Source organism: Vigna umbellata, chromosome 10, assembly GCF_029865625.1.
Source record: "Vigna umbellata cultivar VRB3 chromosome 10, Vumbellata_1.0, whole genome shotgun sequence".
In the NCBI taxonomy this organism is placed as follows: Eukaryota; Viridiplantae; Streptophyta; class Magnoliopsida; order Fabales; family Fabaceae; genus Vigna; species Vigna umbellata.
The window spans coordinates 17205204-17227030 of record NC_142174.1 but is presented as its reverse complement, the minus strand read 5'-3'; the positions used below and the strand labels follow the sequence as shown (position 1 = coordinate 17227030).

Here is a 21827-nt window from a genome sequence, read left to right as displayed (position 1 = left end):
ATGTCCCCTCCCATGGCCTATAGGGTAAATTTTCTTTTCACTTTGCATAATAACATAACATGAAGTAACATGCATGATGCACAGCACGACATACCAAAGGGCCACATGCATGATCAGATCAGATGGACTTCTGGGATATCCTTAAACAATTTTAAACTCTGGGCTTTTAAGATTCTAGAATACTGATATACCAACATTACTTCTACCAATATTTTTAAAATTATGTAAATTTATAAACGAATCTAGTTAAAGAAAAAGTTTTATATTTTAAAATCAATAAATAAACAAGTTCAAAGTATAAAAGTGTATGAATAACATTTATATTAGATCGAAAAGTCATTTTAGTAAATATAATATACTTGTATTTTAACGTATATTCCTTTCATTGAAATATGAAGATTGATTTTAACTCAGGAAATTAATGTTATTGGTTGTTAGAAGTGAATGTTCTGGTTGTGAAGGAAACAAAACAAATTCTTTTTCTCTAGCAGCAGCAAAGTAATCCCTTCCTTGGAATGGCAGCATCAGCTTCTTGTTCATCAGGTTCGTATAAAAACCCTTCACATGCAAAAGCCATTCTGCACTTTGCACCTTCCATTTCATATAATCCTCTCTCTCAAACCAAAGCGCACGAAGTTGCATTGCTTCTGAAATTTAACGGTGCAATGGGAAAGGCTATAGCTAATGCTGAGTATGTGAAGGAAATTGAGAAGGCTCGTCGTGACCTTCGTACTCTTATCTCCAGCAGAAACTGTGCCCCTCTCATGCTTCGATTAGCGTATGCATGTTAATTATAATTTGTAGCTCCTTTCATTTCTTTACAGCAAACTTTTCAGTAACTTTTATATCTTATTTGTAGGTGGCATGATGCTGGTACCTATGATGTTAAGACAAGAACAGGAGGCCCCAATGGTTCTATCAGGAATGCACGAGAGTTGAATCACGCAGCAAACAAAGGGCTGGAAACAGCAGTTCTGTTCTGTGGTGAGTTTTCTTCCATCTGAAATTAGTTTATATATATATATATATGTTTGGAGCAAATTTCTTCATAAATTACTAGTAATTATTTTTTAACTTGTCTATTTTTGTAATTTTTAGACAAATTTGATCCAGATATGTAAAAAAATCCTAAAATTACCAAATCATCTTTTTTCTAACACTTTATAGTTCTCACTGCTTTTGGTTTCTTTGTACAACAGAGGATGTGAAGGCCAAACATCCAAAAGTTTCATATGCTGACCTTTACCAGGTTAAAATTTTAGTTTTGGCATGTAGTTTCACTCATAAAAAGCACATTTTTTACCATATTTTGTAACACATTAATATCAGTTAAGTAAAAAATCATAAAAATTCTGTAAGTTCTCACATGTAACAGATTAATTAAGTTGCATGCATTGGATTATTTTGTATTTCAGCTAGCTGGTGTTGTTGCAGTAGAGATCACCGGGGGACCAACTATTGACTTTGTTCCAGGAAGAAAAGTATATATATAATTCACCAATTTTGTTTAGTCTCATGCATGTGTTTCGATTTTCTATGTTTTAATTTTCTATTTACTGTACAATATGCTACTTTCTTTACTAGGATTCATTGGAATCGCCAGCAGAAGGTCGTCTTCCAGATGCCAAACAAGGTAAATCACTGTGTTGTTTATTTTTTCTGCAGTTTTCTGTCATTTAGCAGATAAAAATATTTTGAAGACATCATTTCTAATATGTCTCCATGCATGTTTATCTTCGTTTATTTTTTCATCTGATTCATGTAGAAAGTAAAAACATTCATTAATTAAATCACTGTGTTGTATGGTGAATTTTGAGTTCTAGTTATTAAGAATATATATGGAAGATTTTCAGGTGCATCGCATATAAGGGAAATCTTCTATCGCATGGGGCTAAGTGACAAAGACATAGTGGCTCTATCTGGAGGTCACACTTTGGTAAAAACTATGTTACATATATCCAAGAGTTCTTTAATCAGTCAATAGTTAAATTGTAAATTTAATCTTTTTCATTAATATTATTAACCGATAAGGGAAAGGCACATAGAGATCGTTCTGACTTTGAAGGGCAGTGGACAAAGGACCCTTTCAAATTTGATAACTCATATTTTGTGTAAGATTTTTACTACCATGATCTACTGATATATTTATTTACTGCTAATTTATTAAAAATGTAAAAAAAGAAGAAGTTGAAATTGCTGATACATAACTCTGACAGAGAATTACTGAAAGGGGAATCAAAAGATTTATTGAAACTTCCCACAGACAAGGCTCTAGTTGAGGATCCTATGTTTCGGAAGTATGTTGAACTGTATGCAAAGGTAACAGACAAATCAAAGAGTTGGAAATTAACATATTACTGTCATTATACAGAGTGAACTTTTGCTAAAAAAATAGTTTTGAATTGTACTAGGATGAGGATGCCTTTTTCAAAGATTATGCTACCTCACACAAAAAACTCTCAGAGCTTGGTTTCAGTTTGAAGAATCATCGTTCCATATTGGCGAAGGGAGTTATAGGATTCGGTATTGCCTTAACTGCAGTGATCTTGGGTTACTTACATGAACTGAACAAAAGAACCAATTGAAGAATACTGTATAAATATAAATATATATATATATATATATATATATATATATATATATATATATATTAACTTAAATTAATGTTTGATATACTGTATAGGACACTTGGCTGGTTTTCTATGTCTCGAAAATAAAAATGTTTGTATTGTATTGAGAAATGTGTGCTGTATTGTTATAACTAAACTATAAATTTGGTATTGAAGAGTCATATATATAATAATAATAATAATAATAATAATAATAATAATAATAATTCATAATTAATTATTAATGTTTATTTTATGTAAATTACATAAAATTTATATTATTTGGTAAACCTTAGTGGGTTATAAAATAATAATGTGTAACTCAACTATAAATTGCAAGATCTTTAACAAAATAATTGGTACTAATGAGAAATAAATCATCTTAGTAGACAGCATGGTACATAGTCTCCCTACCAATAAAACTTTTTAAATCAAACTACAAAAGAGAGTAATTAATTAAGTTTAATCAAGGCATTTAAAGTTTAGGTTTTATTTAGGTTTAATTGTAATAAGAATATTATTTAAATTTGACTTGTTTGAGGCTAATTTTAAGCTAATTATAGATTTTGAAACTCCAACTTTCAAGCACTCAGCTTGTTTTTGTTTTTCAATTTTTTTTTTTAAATTCAGTTTTAGTAATTATTTTGTTTATTTAATAATCAAGAAATGTATTCATGCTTAAAAATGTAAAATAAAATGGTATTACATATAACTTTACATTTATGTTCTAAGAATTATTTAAGATGAACAGTGAATTTTTTTTATGATAATGATACTATTTTTTTATAAAAGAATTATTTGACCTTTATGCTTTCTAATTTGAAATTCTTTCTATTTAGTTTTTGCCTTTTTTTTGTTTTTGATAAGATTAGCTCGTTCTATTTTAATTTGTCTCAAATCAAGTTTGTTAAAAATAGGTGGTATGGGTTGGTCTGCATAAAATCTGTGAGTCTTGATTTGTCCAATTTTTTTAAAATTGAAAAATAAATAAATTTATTATTAACCCATAAAATAATAAATATTTACTATAGTTAAATAAAAAAAACTTAAATGATATATTATTTATTATAAATAAATAAAAATATTAAAAATAAAACAGTAAAAAAAATCATATTTATAAATATACAATACTAGTAAAAGTAATGAGCTTGTGGGAACTCATGATCTTAAATATTAACTCACCTCATGCTTTGTTTAATTAGTTATTAACTTGTTTACCTGACTTTTTGCATAGTCATTAATATTTATTTAGTATCTATATTATTATATAGAGAGGTTCTTTCTTTTGATGTATTTTTTAAATCAAAATAATGATTTTAACAATTTTATTCTTTGACTATTTTTTAATTTAACTTTTTTCAAATTAAAACAACTATTATAATAAATAATTATTTTAAAAAATAAAAATTATTTATAATAAAATTATAAGATTATTTAAATTTATTTTTTGTTATAGTTTTTTCTATAACAAAAAAACAGTTTTCACTAGTGAAATATAAATGTGATTTATTATTTAATGAAGCACAATTTAAATAGATTAAGCGTGTACTGTTTGTCCATAAAGATCAAACTTTATTTGTTTTTCAATTTTAAATTTTAAATATTTTTTTTAAATTAAATAATTATTTTATCTATTTTACTTTCAACCATTTCTTTAAATTTAACCGTTTTTTTATTTGTTTGTTTATCTAAATTTAACTATTTTTTTAATTATAAAACTATCTTCTAAACAAATAAAAAATATTTATAATAAAGCAATAAAAATTATTTATACTTAATTTTCTAATTATAATAATAATAAAATAATAATAATAATTTTATTATTTTTTATTATTATAAAGTGAATATACATGTAAGAATTGTATGTGTTTTTACTAGTCATTTTTAGTTAGAATATATATATATATATAAAGTGATAATATTTATACATATAAAATTTATTTTATCTTAAGACAAATTTATAGTCATTGTTAACTACATTCAAACTTTTTTATTCTCCAAAAACACAGGTGATTGTTCTCACTTTGAGATCACATTTCATACTCATATTGAAACAAAATTATCAGCTGTTTGAACTTCTCCTTGGGATGGAAACACACGACGATGAATTTCTTTTCCTTTGTTCACCAAATGAACAGTTTTTGTTCTTGTTCTGCAGCAAAACAACAAATCAGCATCAACATCATTGTGTTGTGTTCTCTCTCAATCTTTTATTTATCCCTTCAGAAATCCTTCACGAGCATGCAAAAATAAGCACTGATTACTCTTCCCCAAATTAAACAATTCAAAGCCTTGCATGCATTTCCATCATCACCATTAAATGCGTCTCTCTCATGCTTCGCTTACAGTAAGCGTCACTGCTTTACTGCTTCCATTTCTTTCTAATTCTCTCTTCCTCATAAATCACTATATATATATATAGTTGTAGTCTAGAATTAGGGCTCAATATATAGTGTCAGAATGCAAGTTTTTGGAAAAGAAAATCAATATTAGCATTCAATTATACCTGTCATGAAAATTAGTTGGAAGTATAATAAATTCATAATAATTTCTTTGGTCTGTCTCCATTAATTCTGAAACTTTTAATTTAATTACTCAATGGTGCACAGTTGGAACTATGCAGAAAGAAGAACAGGAGGCTAAACAAGAGTTGAAACAAGACACAGATAAGGGATAAAACAGTTAAGTTATGTGGTTAATTTTCTTCTCCTTCCTTTTACTGGTGAGGGATATGATAGGTTGGAAGAAAATTTAAATGAAAGAAAGTGTTACTTTACTCTTTAGATGTATCAACATAGTTTATAGTTAATATATAAGTTATATTATGTCCAGTATAAAATTGACAAATGATTTTTATTTTTTTATAGTTTTTACTTAATCATTTATAATAATCAAGATATTATCTCTATCACCATTTTATATGGAGTCGATATGTTTTGATGACTTTATATTGTCATTTAGAGTGATTAAGGAAGTCATTACCATCAATATAATTATTTTCAATATTTAACACATTTTAAATGAAAATAGATTTTATATTAATTATAATATCATTTTTATATTAATCTTACATTTCTTAAAATCCTAAAAAGTGAAGACAAAAAATAAATAGATAAAATAACAAATTATAATAATAGTAACATCACCAAGTTAATAAAAATATTGAGTAATAAGTAAAAAAATTAATAAATTCTCAACTCAAAAACACCCAAATTTACTATACAATTGAAACAATCTTAATTTGTTTTACATATAATCTTTTGCTTTATTTATAGGTGGTGATGATATTGAAAGTACCACTTGTAATCACATTACTTAAAATTCTTATGAAAGTTCTATATCGACAATTTTTATATGCACAGTATTTAAGAAATACCTTTTAAGTGACTATAAGGACATGGTGGCTCTAAGTGGAGGAATAAGAACGATATCATACCCAAAAGGGCTTTTGGTAAGATCAATATGTACCAAAGACTCTCTGTTTATATACTTCATAGGACACATTTAATTTCTTAGTGTTCACTTTAATTAAGATTGTTCTGACATTGAAGGTCAATGGACAAAGGAGGCTTTGAAGTTTTGATAACTCCTATTTTGTGTAAGATGTTTAATTGGGTCATCACAATTGTTTGTTTATTTAAAAAAAAAAAAAACTATAAAAAGTTGAAATTTCTCGTAACACCAAACAGGGAACTACTGAGTGAGGATGCATCATCCTGCAATCAAAGAAATGATATTCACAATTTGGGTTCGTTTTCTTCTGCATCATATTTTAATAGATATAATTTGCTTCAACATATAATCATTTTTTCATTCCTTTTGACCCATCTACTTAACTCGCTAGGTTTTCCTTTAATGACAATAAAAGAACTTAACAATCGCTGTTGGTGAACCATATAAAAAAGTTAAATAAAACAATAACATTTAGAGTTAAATAAAATACAGTATCAATCCTCTTATACATAGGTGATATTTCTAAATTCTTTAATATTTTTCAACTGGCCTATTAGCTCAGCTGGTTAGAGCGTCGTGCTAATAACGCGAAGGTCGCAGGTTCGAGACCTGCATGGGCCAATTTAAGCATTTTTTTTTCCTTTTATGCCAAAAATATTGGAATTTTGGTGCATTTATAAACTGAAAGTATCAAAGTTCTGTACTAAAATTAAAAATTGATCCCACATTGCTTTCTTCATTCAATCTGAAAGTACGTAAATAGTAGTTGATAATTGAGTAAACATAATGTTTTTCCTTCCGCATAGTGCAGACCTCTATGCACACACCATAGAATAATAAGAGCAGGGAAAATTGGATTACATGTCAAACTATGATTTTTTTTTTATGTTTCTACGAGGTAAAGTTCTATACATTTGTAGACTGTCTGAGCCAATTCTTTTGTTAGTTTGGACCTTATGAGAGAGTTCAAGATGTTGTTTTAGTGAGTGAAAGAATGGTGGACACCATCATTTTGAAATCAATTGGCTTTGTTAAGTAAGCATCCATGCCCACCTCCAGGCATTTGGCTTCATCACAGGACATTGCATGTGCTGTAAGAGCAACAATCGGAATGTGAAAGCTTGTTCCCACTTCTGATTTCCTGATTTCTTTTGTTGCCTCATAGCCATCCATCTTTGGCATCTGTTTCCACAAAGAACCACAGAATCAGAATATCAGTGCTCATATTAACTAGCTGTAGAAAGAAGAAAAATGTTATCATTACATATATATTAACATTTGGTTTGATTGCTCTTTCAATTTTCTTACTATCATTGTTTTGTGTAATTTTTGTTCATCATATATACCTGACAATCCATCAGGATCAAGTCATAGGGACGGCTAGACAAAATCTCTGTTTGAGATCTTTTGTTTCTATCCTTCTGGAGTGATTCCCTTCTGCAATCTTCAGCAGTGAACATGCAATTGAGAGCTTCTACTGCCTGTTGTCCATCACCTACAGCAACTACAGCAGCTCCCATTTTCTCAAGCATTATAGTTGCAACCCTTTGAAGCACTGGTGTATCTTCTGCAAGCAAAATCTTTAGGCCCTCAAGAGATTTCTTTCCATCTACTGATTTACTTGTGCTGGTCACCCTGTGTGTTTCACCACATTCAGAATCTCCATCCTGATCTCCTGTTGAAATGGATGGTGATTCTTTGGTGGACAGTGATTTAGGTTGGTTTTCTTCAGTGGCATAATCTGGGCCGGGACTAGAAGATTCTTCTTTCCTCAAATCATTTTCCTCCAAATATTCATTTTCATTGGTTAATCTAACTAGGCAATTATTCATATGATATGGTGATGATGGATGAGATCTGTCTAGCTTCTCAACTGGTTTATCTCCATCAGCACTAGCAGGATTTGAACCAGCTATATCAGATATGTCAGAATCATCAGAACTAGCAGCATCAAAATGAGTGGAATCAATCTCAAGAAATTCGTGTAAATCTCCCTCTTTCATTGTGGTCCTTGGAACAATCATGCTTTTCTTTTGTAGCTCAAAATTTCTCTCCTTTATAACAGATTCCAAAATATGGATCATTTTTCCCTTGTAAAGGGGTTTGTTGACCATCAGTAAATGCCCTTTCCTACGGAGCTCCATCTTTATGTTATTGGAAGTGTCATGATTCAGCATCCATAGGAACTTTGCTCTACCAAAGTACCTGTGAAGGAAGTTAAGTTGATCCTTCCATATATCTGTGCTCAAGTCAAGTAATCCAATGTCAACAACAATGACAAAAACTGGGTTCCTCATATCTCGTATGCTGAGTAGTTTAGACTTCAATTCCTCTTTTGCTGGATAGTGTGCATCAAAGTCAGTATTATGGACTGAACTTCGTACATGAAATAGTTCCCTCAAAATTTGAGTTAGTCCATTCCAGTCAGATGCTTCCATTGTGCACACCCCGTTTTTCTGAAGCCACTTGGATGTAATTAATCTACCCATGTTGCCATGTAAGCCAATCAGTACCTACATTAACACTTCTTATTAGGTTCTGCAGCCACTTGAAACCTGTTTTTATTCCTTTCTGTTATTGTAGGAATAGATTCTGACTAACATGACCAAATGATACGTATCCATTTGCTTCACACACAGACACACAAACATGATAACAATGTATTCTTAAATTGAATGACTTTTATTAAATCAAAAGTCAACTGTGCAACTTTTTCCCCTTTTAGAGTCTCACTAGTGCATAGTCTATAACAGAATCATGCACACAAATATATAATATTTCTTTTTTCAAATTATTGACCCAGAAGAGTGATTCTACTCACCACTAAGCCATTGTCTGTCAAATCTACTGCACACTGTTGTTCTGTGACATCCATGGGCGCGCTGAGAAGCAAGCATAATCGCATCAGTGTTCCTGCGCCCTCCTTTTTTACTACTTTTATGTCCCCACCCATCTTGTTAACCTGCCACACCACAATAGTAACGAGATCAAAGGAAATTATATTCAAGTCTCAATTTATTTTTGAAGAGAAAAGGACAAATACCAAGGCATTTTCCTTTTGCTTTCAGTGGACTCATTCATTATGATTTACAAATGATAAGTGTACTTAACTGATATGAAACTTTACACATCAGGGTAAGACTTACCAAGTTTCTGACGATGCAAAGACCAAGACCAGTGCCTCCATGCCTGAAATGAGTAAAGGTTTCAGAACTCCATAAATCTTGACGCCATACCATTCAAAAGGTTTTTAAACCTTTGGATAAAAGTTTCAAGTTAATTTTAGTTTAATGACAATCTCGTTATAATATCATTTGCTAGATAAAAGGTAAATTTTTATTCTTGTCTTTGTTGAAAATTTGAACTCCTTACAGTCGAGTAGTTGACGGATCAGCTTGCTCAAAGCTTTCAAACACGGAATCCCACTTGCTTGGGTCAATACCTATATCACACAGAGAAAGAAAATCAGAGTGATTTATTTATCCTTAAATCGATTTTACTATTACACCAAAGAGAGGGTTCTGTGTAGACAGGTTCATACCACAGCCTGTGTCCTCAACTTCAAACCAAAGTATCACTTTGTTGTCTTTCATAGATGCTTTTTTTGAATGATTTGCGTTTGGTTTCTCTCTGCACTTCTGTAAACTCCATAATTTCTTCTGGTCAAGAGGAACATTTGGACTTCCAACGGAAGAATTTGGGCTTTCACTCCATCCCCGCAGAACAATATGACCCGCTGCAACACATTTGAAAGAGTTAAGATTAGTCTTCTAACACAGCTTTATTGGTTCGTAGCAATAGACTCATTTAAAAGTCTTCTGAATTTTGGGGTGAAATGCTAATGAATGTGGTCAAAACTTTAATATCTCAACTCAAACTAAAACTTTAAAAGTATATCAGTGAATAAAATCTAAAGATCTTCTCTCAATACTTAGTTAAAGAAATTTAAATAAAATTCAGTATAGAAGGAAGGAAGGAATAGAGTTCACATAACCCTCAAATGATTGACAACTTACATAATGAAGGAGCTAACTACAAAACAACTAAAACTAACTCTCATTGTAGTCCAGTCATTATGTAGTACTCCTCATAAGAGAAACACGCCTGAAAAGAAGAAGCCTTTCATCACCTTCAAACCTTATGCTTCAGGAAAACAATGGAACTGACCAATGTTCAAGTTTGACACAAAATTTTAGGGGTTAAAATGGAGATCCATTCCAATAAACCAATTTTAATGTTTTGTGAGACCTTTTATTTCATTCTGCTAAACCTTTTTATATTTTTTTTCATTACCACTTCGTAGCAAAACTAGAAACATTAAATTGTCGACTTACATGGAGTGAACTTGATTGAATTGTTGATCAGATTTGCAAATATTTGAACCACCCTTGCAGAATCACCCCGAACGATCTTTGGCATATCATCTGCAGGGTAATAGTTATTTGCTAGATGGTTTAAAACCTTGCTAAAAGAACTTCTTATCAATTACTTTCCACTAAACTAAAATCTCTCGTACTACCAAAATGATAATCATACCAGACAAGTCTAAAACAGTCTCCACATTGTGGTTAATGCACTGGACAGAAAACATATCTACAAGCCCTTCAAGTTCCCTTCCTAAATCAAATTCTGCATCTTCTAGGACCAGTTTTCCAGATTCCACCTAAAGTATTTATAGTGTTAGGAAACTTTTGGCAGCAGTGCAGAGGTAAAGGGTTGAACAAGAATGTTTGGCTAATGTGTCACCTTACTCAGATCCAAGATGTTGTTAAGAAGACGGAGCAGAGCAGTTGAGCATTTTCTTATTTGAGTCACGGTTGAATATTGTTCATTTGTGAGACAGTCATCAGATATGAGAATGTCAAGCAACCCGATTACTGCTGCCATAGGTGTCCTCAGTTCGTGACTGTTATTCACCAAAATATAGCAACCATGAAGCACTTGTTGAATGCTCAATGGAAAGATAATCTCAGACTTATAAACCAAATCAAAGGATAGGTCATTTGAATAGCTTGAGTAAAGTATCATAAATAGAAAGGATCAAATTTATAGTAGTAACCAATCAACATGTTTCAGAACACAAAAAGTTTTAGCAATACATGAAATATATAAATTTAGTGGTCTCAGATTCCTTATTGACTATTTGTTGATAAAATTGTTTCTTTTTTCTCTAAAACATAAACTTAGATCATATATTGGATAAAGAAAGCTTTTCTTTTATGTTTTTCATAACTTTACTTGAAAAACAAACCTCATGTTTGCAAGGAATTGACTTTTGTAATTACTTGATGCCTCTGCTTTTCTTCTTGCTTCCAGTTGACTTATCAGTTCTGCTCTTAGATTCATTTCCTTGGATACTCCGTTTGTCAATATCAGAATGCAAACACACCCAATGACTAAAATACATAATGATGCAGATATCAGAATAACCAGCGTTTTGAAGGCTCTTTCATCAACCTGTCCCATGATATACTTTCTTGGTATGATAATCACACCAACCTGTACAAAGTTTAAATCACATTCCGTAGACATTCAGAAAGTATAATAGGATAGTTGGTTACTCAAAACAGAAATGAAATTAAGGCAGAAACTTTTCCTACAATGTTTCACTTCACCTTATCATGAAAAGTAATGTTATTTGCAAGATAAAATGTAAGGAATAGGTGAAGTATCTTCAAACTTACCAAAGGAAGTCTCTTCAAATTTAGGAAGAACGAGTCAATGTAATATCTTTGGTGGCCAAGCTTGACATTTTCAACATGAATCTCGTGACTTGGAGGAAAATTGTTCCCATAAGTTCTCTGTAACCACTCAGCTCCCTGTCGAATTACGTAGTCTTCACAGTCAACGGCCATCTTAAGCTTAGGAGGCTTTGTTGAATTTGCCAGAAGAGGTGCACTTGTGGAAGTTGCAAGCAAATAACCCTCTTGGGAAGTCAAGTACATATGGCCACTGTGCAACTCAACAAGCTCTCTCATTAACTGTCCTACACTGTAAAATGCAGTTGTGACCCCCACAACTGCCATAATGGTCTCATTAGAAGAGTCCCAAACTGGCAATGCTGCTGAAAGCAGTGGTGAATCTGTGAACTTGCTCACGGCAACATGCCATGAAGCTACACCATCAGGTACTTGGGAAAGGCCAGCTATGTTGATCAAGTCTTCGGGAGCAATTTTCATAGCTTTTCCAATCTTTTCACCACTCACAGGGTCAAGTGGCTCACGGTACCATATTGCAGAATAGTTTCCACGAGGGGTTTTATCATCCCATGCTTGATGTGTTGAAACGGAATTGGCCTCATTGGAGTTGCTGACTCCCATAGAATAATTTGAAAGATCAGAATAGATGTAAAATGTGTTGTTGTCCTTCAGATCTCTGTGGAATGCTTGCACAAATCCATTCTTATAGTTGATAGTTATAGAGTTTAGAGCTTTCCGACTTGCAAATAAAGCCCATGTTACAGCCCTCATCGCTTCATACAGCTGCTAGATTTGCAACATAACAAATAACCAAGACATAGTTGGTTAATATGGTAAGTGTTAATATAGTATCGAACACAACAACACAAAAAAGAAAATCGGATACAAGAATCAACTCAATAAATCCTGTGTCAAACTGTCAGATTGAAAGTTGTGGTCTAGTAAATCAGCTACTCATATCTAAAATATTTCTTGAAACTTTATTTTAAAGCTTCGTTGTTTAACAAATAGCTTTGTTATTAATATTGATTTGGAACTTGATATGCAGTAATCATCAGAATAACAGTACATGGTTCAGCTATTGAATATAACTTTGTGTTTATTAAACCGTAATTGTCTTAGAGTCGACCTCAACTTGTTCTGCTTGAGTTGCAGGGTTGCTGTGACGTCTGATCACATACTGAGACAGTTTGACCTGAGCAGTAGTAATTTCAGAAGTAGAGTTCAAAATATTCCACATCCTCAAAACCGGGCGTTGCAGAAGTTCATAACGCAAACCATATGCCAAACTGTTAAGTGATTTTGCTGTGTAAATCTTCGTGAAATGCCATGTCAGTATAGTGAGAAGGCCTATCAAGATGGCTAGCATGACCTGCATGAAAACAAAATCGTTTTTGGTTAGTCAAAAAATAGAAATCGATCTTATGTTTTAGTTATCAGCAACAAGGGTGTCTAATCTAGCAGCTGTTTTCTACACAACCAGTTCCTTGGCTTCACTTATGTAATTTCAAACATACGTAAGAAACAAACAAGAGTAAGTTTCTACATATAAATCGTTGAGTTACTAGCAAAATTAGAGACCAAAACTTGAAGGACAAAAAACACTGACCATGATTGCTAGTCGAACCACAAAGACACTATAGTACGATGAGAGACAGTGACTGCTAGCATACTGGAATTCTTCTTTTTCCACATCTCTGTGGAAAAGTCTTCGACCTTTTGGGGTGGTGCTTTTGTTCCATGAATCGGTAGAACCGCATAATCTATTAAACAAGCATCTGCACCTGCTAGCCATTGGCATGGTTAAAGCTGATGAACATTCAGAAGTTTCAGAATAGGCTTCGTCTTTGTTTTCTGCCATAACTAAACTCCCTCTTCCTGCACAAGCCATGAGCATATAAAGTCACACATCGGAGAGATTCCAACCTGATTGTGTTTATGTTGGTCTGTGTGTGAGACAGAGAAGCCTCTCTGCTTGTTGTTTAGTCTTCAATATATAGAGTATGAGTAACCACAATACCTTGAGGATTTATTAATAACATAATAACACAACGTTTAATTTAGCATTAAGATTAAGCATTGTTTTATATATCTTCGTAATAATGCATTCATATTAGACATACATTCAGAATTTTATAGCATTCCATTAACTGTACTAAGGAAAAGGTACTAAGACATCCAACTTCTCCCAAACAAAAAACAAATGTATACATTTTCAATTAAAGTGAAAGTTTGATCTCATCTTATTTCATAGCAAACTTTGTAAACGTATGATTAATTTTAAATCTCAACAATTGATTAATTTTTGTACTTAAAAAATTATATTTTTCTCATAATTTTAATTTCTTAGATAATAAAATTATTAATTTGAAAAAGACTAAAGTTTAGACAAGTGTATACACTCTTATATATATATTTTCGTGATAATAAAAGCAACTTGACAAAACCGTTTGCTATCAAATTGACTTCTTTTTTTTATTAACAAATCTAAAATTCATGCCTTCCAACACACTCGCACTGACCAACTCTTAAAAAACACTGCACTCAGTTGTTTCCACCAATTATGCGACTAAGTATCCAAAATATGAAACACTTGCATTGTCTATATATTGTCTAAGTAATAGTTAATGATTTTATAATAAAACCATTTTTGAAAATGTTATCTTGCTAATAAAACCACTATAAATTGTTATTAATTAATCGTGACAATGTAAGAAGAAAGACAGTAAAATGAGGATGTTCAAGACATTAAAAAGACGAGGTTCTTAAGTTGCAGAACCAGGTAGAATATAAACTTAACTACCAACTGGAAAATTGTGGTTAGTTCTTTAATCACCTTAGTAGAAATAAATTTAACCATAACTAAAGGCTATAATACGTTTTTAATCATCATAGAAGTTGTCAATATTGTCAATGGAAAAGGTAAAACTTAATCATCATTTATGGGAAATGCATAAGCAAATCAATGTTAGTATAACCATTAGAAGTAGAAGCTCACTTCATCAATACTTAATCACTAAGGATTAAAAAATAATATTTTTTAGGTGATTAACTGTTCTTCCTTATAAAAAAATAGTTCTTGACGAAAAACGATAGACACGTATAGCAATAACATAGTTATCTAAAAAATCTTGGGTAGAAAATATATTGATACTCATAATGTTAACCATATATATATAAATATCAAGAAATATAAAGGTTAAAGATGAACTGTGACACGTCTAGCATAAATGTGATAATTACATCTTAATATAGAACTCGAAAATAAAGTAAAAATATCTTAAAGAAGAGAACGAAAGGGATAAACTTTAATAACTCCATGTAGGAAACTAAAAAGCTTTCTCATGTCTTTTCGTAATAGGTAACAACTCACTTACACTACTTTAACCTCAGTTTAGGGTCTTATTTAATTTTGTGTACTTTAAACTTTGAGTTCAGGGTCTTGTTTAAATTCATAAAATTAATTTATAACATAATGATTTTTCAAAACTTATAATAATTACATTAATCATTTTTTAGTGGAGGTAAAATTTTTTACAGTTAATAATATGATTCTATTTACAATATATATATATATATATATATATATATATATATATATATATATATATATATATCACCCAAATTGTAACAAAAAGAACATATAAATTTAAAATTTATGAGAAATTATTAATTCTAGTAGAGGTTTACAATTTAATTTAATTAGAATGTGTTAACCAATAGGGTAAAAGTATTTTATATTATTACCGAATCATATTCGTTACCTACAAATTACAATAAGTTTATTTAAATTTTATAATAACTATATTAAAAGAAAGATTTAAGAGATTTTTTTAAATTAAGATTGTAAAATCATTAATCTGAAACACTGTTAGATTTGAACTAAGTTTCATAGTTATTAATTGAACTAAAGAGTGATTAAATAGATTATTATTTTTAACTTAATTAAATAGATTATTTTTTAAGCTTAATTAAAATATGTGATTAATATAAAAATAATATTATTGTTAATGTAAGAGGATAATAACAGTCTCACTAATAATGCTGACGAGAATAATCTATTGATCACGGTAAATGATAACATCAAAAGGAAATCATAAGATTTTTTATAAAATACATAGATTTTCTATCAAGACATTTTTGTTTTAATAGAGTAAAATTTCTATAAATAAAATGATTTTTGAAGTATTTAATATTAATGTACTCCGGACTTACTTCTCATATTAAATTAGATGTTCTCGCATTAATTAATCTACGTGATTAGAACTAGTTGTTTCATCTATTAGACGATTTTATTACAAGAATTTGAGATGAGAAGGGAACTCTTAATGTTAAACCACATAACCCGAGGCAATGGAATTAAAATGAGAACTAATGAAGAAAAAGTCATTAACGTTAATTATAGATACTTTTGGTTGTGTTGTGTCATTACGCACTTGTGTGACAATGCCACATCCACCTCTTTGCCTTTCACCAATAGATGACAACCACAAAGATCAGCAAATTTCCTCATTTGGATTCTCGTATTTTGACATAATTTGGTGAGTTTTAACTTTTTACATATATGTAACCCATGCTCTCGTCAATTTCGTACTGTCAATCATGATCGGTTTAAATTTTAAGATTAATAATATTTTTGGTCGGTTTAAATTTTAAGATTAATAATATTTTTGGTTAACTATTCTGCATTGAATTTTTTGGGTTGACTTTTTCTTAGTTAGTTATTCTGGATTGAGCTTCTCTAACCAAGTTCATTTTGATCGATTATTTGTGACTGACTACTCTTGATTGAGCTCCTTTGGATGGCTACTATGAGTAAATCTCATGGACATATCACACATGACTGATTATCTAGATTGAACGACATGACTCCATCAGTTACAGAATGGTCAGATTAACAATGGTAATAATGAATCAACTTGTTAATGCCAATTAAGATATGATTGAGTCCTAATTATATGCCAACAAAAAAGTAAAAGTCAATAACAATCACTAAAAATAAATCTCTAAGGTGTGGCTTTCATAGACATCACTGCATTAATACTTTACAAATCAGTCATCTATTGACTTTAACATCAAAATACCTTCTGCATGTATCATCTAACTGAACTAGAAAACTCGACCTAGTACCTGTTCAATCACAAAACACAACATGAACACTTGAACGACATGGAGAAGAAACCCGAGAATCGATAATACTCAATATTGAAGACTGATAACAAGTCTAACCCATACATCTTGAAACAACATATAAAAAAGTCATTTTCTATTTTAAAAAATAAGTATACTTATTTACATGTATTTTTTGTAATTTAAATTTTTATAATTAAATGGAGTAGAATTCATTAGAAAAATTAAATATGGTTGGAAAAGACAAATGTCCTATCCGTAACTTCTAAGTTATATATTTGTACTTTTTTTAAGTAATGTTGTATTGAATACCAAAACACTTGAATTAAGAATGTGCTTCTAAGACAAATTCTTATATTTTTCTATGATTAATTGAGTTTGATTAGAGTATGTTTGAAAAGTTATTTTAATTAGTTTAAACCATGTATGATTAATTTTAGGTTTAATATCATTTTTATTCTTTATTTTTTCTACTTTGTTAAATGTGAGACAAATGTTTAATATGGTTCTGATTTTCGTAATTTTTATTCAATTTGATTTTTTTCTAACAGCGTCTAAATCGTTAACAACATAGTGTTTACATGAGCAATCAATGAATGAGGTTTTTGTTTTTGACATACGCGACTCATCATCAAAATATTCACATTGCCACATCATCATCATCAACCCCCAACACAAAAACCCTAACCATCACCGTTAGCCACCACGCACCTCCACCTCATAGTGTTGATGACGCACCACAATGAATCACCTGCACGCACATATCAGAAACCAAGATGCAACTCCCTAAATAAATCCCTAAATCATAAATTCCTAATCATTACTTCATAAACAACATAAAATCATAAACCAAGATGCAGTTCCCATGTTTCCTTCTATTTCCCACATAATAAAAAACAAAACCAAACATTACACCCATACAACCAAAAACAGGGCACACATTCATTAGATCTATTTTCAAAACAAAATACCTCAAATGCAATTCTACTAAATTTGAGCTGCAAACCCAAATTGTAGAAAGAAAGTGAAAATAAAAGGCATGAATTGATGACAAATGAGACATGGAAGGTGAAAGGAAAGAAAGGAAAAGTGGAAATTTGAAATCCTAGCATGGGTGGCAACATGTAGAGTGGAAAGGGAAAGTAGAAGTTTGAAACCCTAATATAGACAAACCATTTAGGTCAAAAATGAACACCTCAATTGCTCACGTACATCTTGTGTCGTTAACGATTTAGATGCTATCAGAAAAAAGAATCAACTTAAACAAAAATTACAAAAATTAGGACCATGTTTAACACTCAAAAAAGTTGAGTCATATATTGAATAAAATGAACTAAAATAAGAATAAAAAATAATATTAAACCTTAATTTTACAACTGTGTTTTATTACACTAAAGTATTTAATGCGTAAATTATTTCATTTTATTATCCTATAGGCACAACATATAAAATAGTGTTTTTAAACTTATAGATTTTTTTTTTATATTTTTTCCTTCTAACATTTTAATAAAACTTATCATAAGTATTACATTATTTATTATAGTGAAATTTAAGGTAACTATGTGAACTTTACTCCTAATCTTTTTTTAACAATTCAGAAATTAAGTTTTAGAGTGTAATGTAAAGTATTGGACCATGAAAGTAGATTATTTTTATTTTTTTTATGAGTGAAAACATATTGACTGATTTTATGTTATGGGAAGTTTCACATCAAATAGATATAAGATCACTTTAAAATATATAAGTGGTGCAAGTCTCATCTTACAAACCGATTTTGTATGATTAAAAATATATTTAAAGTTAATTTCTTAACATGATACCTAAATCATGAGTTAAAACTTATTCTAATAAGATTTTTTATTTGTTCGACTTATTATACCATCTCTTACAAGTTAATTTTGTAGTATTGAATTCGACTTAAAATGCATCTCTTAACCCATGCATATACAATCATTCTTAACCTCTGCATATGCAATGATGAAAAAATAATATTTATCATTTAAATAGATTTGGTGAAATAACATTAGAGATATGCATATGATCATTGTGGAAAAGATGGTCCCAAAAGATTTTAAGTAGCCTTCAAGGCTTTCAAAGCCACACACTTAGGTAGAAAGTTAAGTACTTGTTTTCACTTTCGAATACAATAATGAAAGTTAAGTAGACTAACTTGTTCTTACTAAAACACATTGAAAGTGCAAATCACCGACTATTGACCATGTGAAGCTCCTATTCATATAAAAAAATATTAAAAAAATGATGCAGATAAAGCAATGAATTAATTATGCCAACATAGACCCCAACAAAGGTTAGCACCATAATTATCTTTTAGCTAAACTAATTAGTCACTAAGGTTTGATTTTTGGTACTATTTTTTTATCCCTATATTTACATTAATTTTCATGTTCTTACAATTAGAATATTAACCCATATGTGTAATCAACACCACCTATTATATCCTATAGTTCAACCTAATAGGATAAGGTTTCTAAGATTTAATCTTTAAACTTACTATTAAAAAGACAACTTATTATTAACTTTTATAAACAAAAGGGTTATATACGTCGACAAAAAATTCTTATAGCTTTCTCACTTTTAAATAAAATATTTCTTAATGTTTATTTTAGGTTTTTCATGTAACATATTATGTAAGGATAGCTGTCAGTTTCAAGATAATTATCCCTATGTTACTTTAATACGTTAGCAATTTTCTATATAAGAAGAATTTACTTTTTATTGTAAGATATTTTTTCAATACAATAAGATTCACTTATGTTTTTTGTTCATTACATCTTTTTCTTCCTTTTTTTTCTTCTATTTTATTATAGCAAAACAAATTTTTCAGAATATTTTGGCAAGTCGAATTGGTATTTTTAAATAAAGTTTAAAATTATGTAATTTTAAATAATCAAATTAGGAGAATAAATTTTTAAATAATTTCAATTCTTTATGTAAAAATATTTGATGATTTCAAATACTTTATAAAAACACACCTTAAATAATACAATGTTAGTTTTAAAATGACTACACTTATAGAGTTGAGATAATTAAACATTGTAAGACATAAAAGGAGTTTAAGAAAAAGTGTTTCATAGTCTCATATAGGAAGAAAATGTGTTGTATAAGCATGAAGCATTTTTTCTAGAAGCCATGATTGTTCTTTCCATTTGAGTTGGTTGTTACGAGACAATGCAAACTTTTGCGGCACGTCATCCCAAAATCTCCCAAAAAATTATAGATACAAAAAATAACAAATTAAAGCAACAGTACATTCTTCACTATACTTTGACAATATTTTAACATTATTTATATATAAATTGATTTATGTTGATGTTTATGATTATTATTATTGATTGTGAAGTAATTTTGGACCACTCACATAATAATATAATATTAAAATGTTATAGAAAAAATTTTATCAAAATATCGTTATCTTTTCCATAATCACACTCAATTCTTTAAACAATTTTATCTTTAGTATTAAATCGTTATGATTAAGCCAAATTTCTACAATTTCAGTTCCTTTTGGGCTATCCAAGTTCACACCAGAACATATGATATCAACTAAAATAAGTGCTTTAAATCACCAATGCCTAAATACGGCGTACTCTGTCAGAATTAAATATGTCATTATTTATTGATATTTTATCTAACATTTGATATAAGTTAAAAATGATTTTTTTTTATTAGGTTTCTAATAACATTCTTTTCGCCATTTTTTTTTTCTAAATTAACATTAAGTTTACCACACAATGAAACATTAGCTATGAGCAAGTATATGAAAGAAAAATTCAACAGTACTTGACCATTCATTGAGAAATCCACTTAAAGAGAAGAAGTATGCTGAGATAACAAAAGGAAAGAAGAACAATTATTTCTAAATGTAAGTGTAAATTTTATATTAAGTTAAATTAATAAAGTTGAATAATAAATAAGAAAAAACTCATAAATCAATAGTAAATTTTTGGTTGAAATCTTTTATATCAATTGAATTTATGTCATATTCATTTGAATGTTCCTAATAAACTTTTTTTTTAAATTATTAAAAATATCAAAACTGAATTGTCTTGATAATATGTTCATATAAATATATTGAAAGATTAAATATATTTTTTATTTTTTAACTTTAATTAAAAGTTAAAATTAATTTATTCTTAAAATTTTATCAAAGTTAACTGAAAAAATTTATTTAACGTTTCAAACATATTTTATTTCAAACATATTTTATGGTAATATTTAAATTGTCCATACTATTTGAGATATTTCTATTTTAATATTAATTGAAAAACATATTTTAAAATGTTATATAAATTTAATAAATTTTGGTTAAAAAAATTAAATTGATATATTTCTAAAGTTAAAAAATTAAATTGGAAAAGAAATTAATTTTAATTTTTACAAAAAAATTATGTAATCGAAAGTCTTCCGTTTATACAGTATATACAAGTGTCTTTTATAAATGCATGTGAGTGGGCATTAAAAAAATGAAAGTGATAAAATGTGGGCCTATAAGGCGTGCACTTGTACATTTGACTTGGTTGAAGGCTCTAGAACACACTTTTGTGCTCCAACTCACTAATCCACATCAATTTCGTTCTTGGTGTATCATCCTCAATTTCAATAATTAGATTAGGGTTAATTAACCTCTTTTTAATGCTCAATTACGCCAAATTAAACTACGTGCCAAAACTCTTCACAGTATTTCATTTCCATTGCATGTATAAAAGATCATCGACCTAACAACAATCTCATACCATCAATAAAATACTAAAACCAAGTGCCGCACCTTCTTTTATTTATTATTTTTTTTTGTTTTCACTGTACGAATATTTCAAAATAGGAAATAAAGTATAAATAATTCGATTCTTTTGTAATTCTTTATGAAAATTATAATAAAATAAAATAGTTTTTTAAAACCTAACTTATCCACTCTGTC

The 21827-nt window shown here is 29.6% G+C and overlaps 2 protein-coding genes and 1 non-coding gene across 3 annotated transcripts; 2 read left to right on the top strand and 1 right to left on the bottom strand.

Moving 5' to 3' along the window:
• Nucleotides 1–515: 515 nt before the first annotated feature.
• On the top strand, nucleotides 516–2741 carry LOC124835734 (L-ascorbate peroxidase 3-like). Its single transcript, XM_047310717.2, has 9 exons — nucleotides 516–778; nucleotides 860–984; nucleotides 1200–1249; nucleotides 1416–1481; nucleotides 1585–1633; nucleotides 1854–1936; nucleotides 2032–2111; nucleotides 2217–2319; nucleotides 2412–2741. The coding sequence occupies exons 1-9, from the start codon at nucleotides 516–518 to the stop codon at nucleotides 2583–2585; spliced, it is 993 nt and encodes a 330-aa protein (XP_047166673.2). The 3' UTR covers nucleotides 2586–2741.
• Nucleotides 2742–6609: 3868 nt separating this feature from the next.
• TRNAI-AAU (transfer RNA isoleucine (anticodon AAU)) lies at nucleotides 6610–6683 on the top strand. The gene has a single exon. It is a non-coding gene; the product is annotated as a tRNA-Ile (tRNA).
• Nucleotides 6684–6766: 83 nt separating this feature from the next.
• Nucleotides 6767–13723, bottom strand: LOC124835741 (histidine kinase 1-like). Its single transcript, XM_047310732.2, has 13 exons — nucleotides 13371–13723; nucleotides 12891–13133; nucleotides 11747–12544; nucleotides 11314–11561; nucleotides 10809–10968; nucleotides 10599–10725; nucleotides 10397–10486; nucleotides 9604–9798; nucleotides 9435–9504; nucleotides 9209–9251; nucleotides 8884–9024; nucleotides 7409–8575; nucleotides 6767–7244 (listed from the first exon to the last, which is right to left on the bottom strand). Exons 1-13 carry the CDS (start codon nucleotides 13656–13658, stop codon nucleotides 7029–7031), a joined length of 3786 nt encoding a protein of 1261 aa, XP_047166688.1. The 5' UTR covers nucleotides 13659–13723; the 3' UTR covers nucleotides 6767–7028.
• Between the last annotated feature and the right edge of the window lie 8104 nt (nucleotides 13724–21827).

Coding starts and splice junctions, on each gene's coding strand:
- LOC124835734 (XM_047310717.2), top strand. CDS start 516: ATGGCAGCATCAGCTTCTTGTTCATCAGGTTCGTATAAAAACCCTTCA. Junction 1,250..1,415: donor CATATGCTGACCTTTACCAG/GTTAAAATTTTA, acceptor TTTGTATTTCAG/CTAGCTGGTGTTGTTGCAGT. Junction 1,937..2,031: donor TATCTGGAGGTCACACTTTG/GTAAAAACTATG, acceptor TTAACCGATAAG/GGAAAGGCACATAGAGATCG.
- LOC124835741 (XM_047310732.2), bottom strand. CDS start 13,658: ATGCTCATGGCTTGTGCAGGAAGAGGGAGTTTAGTTATGGCAGAAAAC. Junction 12,545..12,890: donor CTCAAGCAGAACAAGTTGAG/GTCGACTCTAAG, acceptor CAAATCTAGCAG/CTGTATGAAGCGATGAGGGC. Junction 10,726..10,808: donor ACATCTTGGATCTGAGTAAG/GTGACACATTAG, acceptor TAAATACTTTAG/GTGGAATCTGGAAAACTGGT.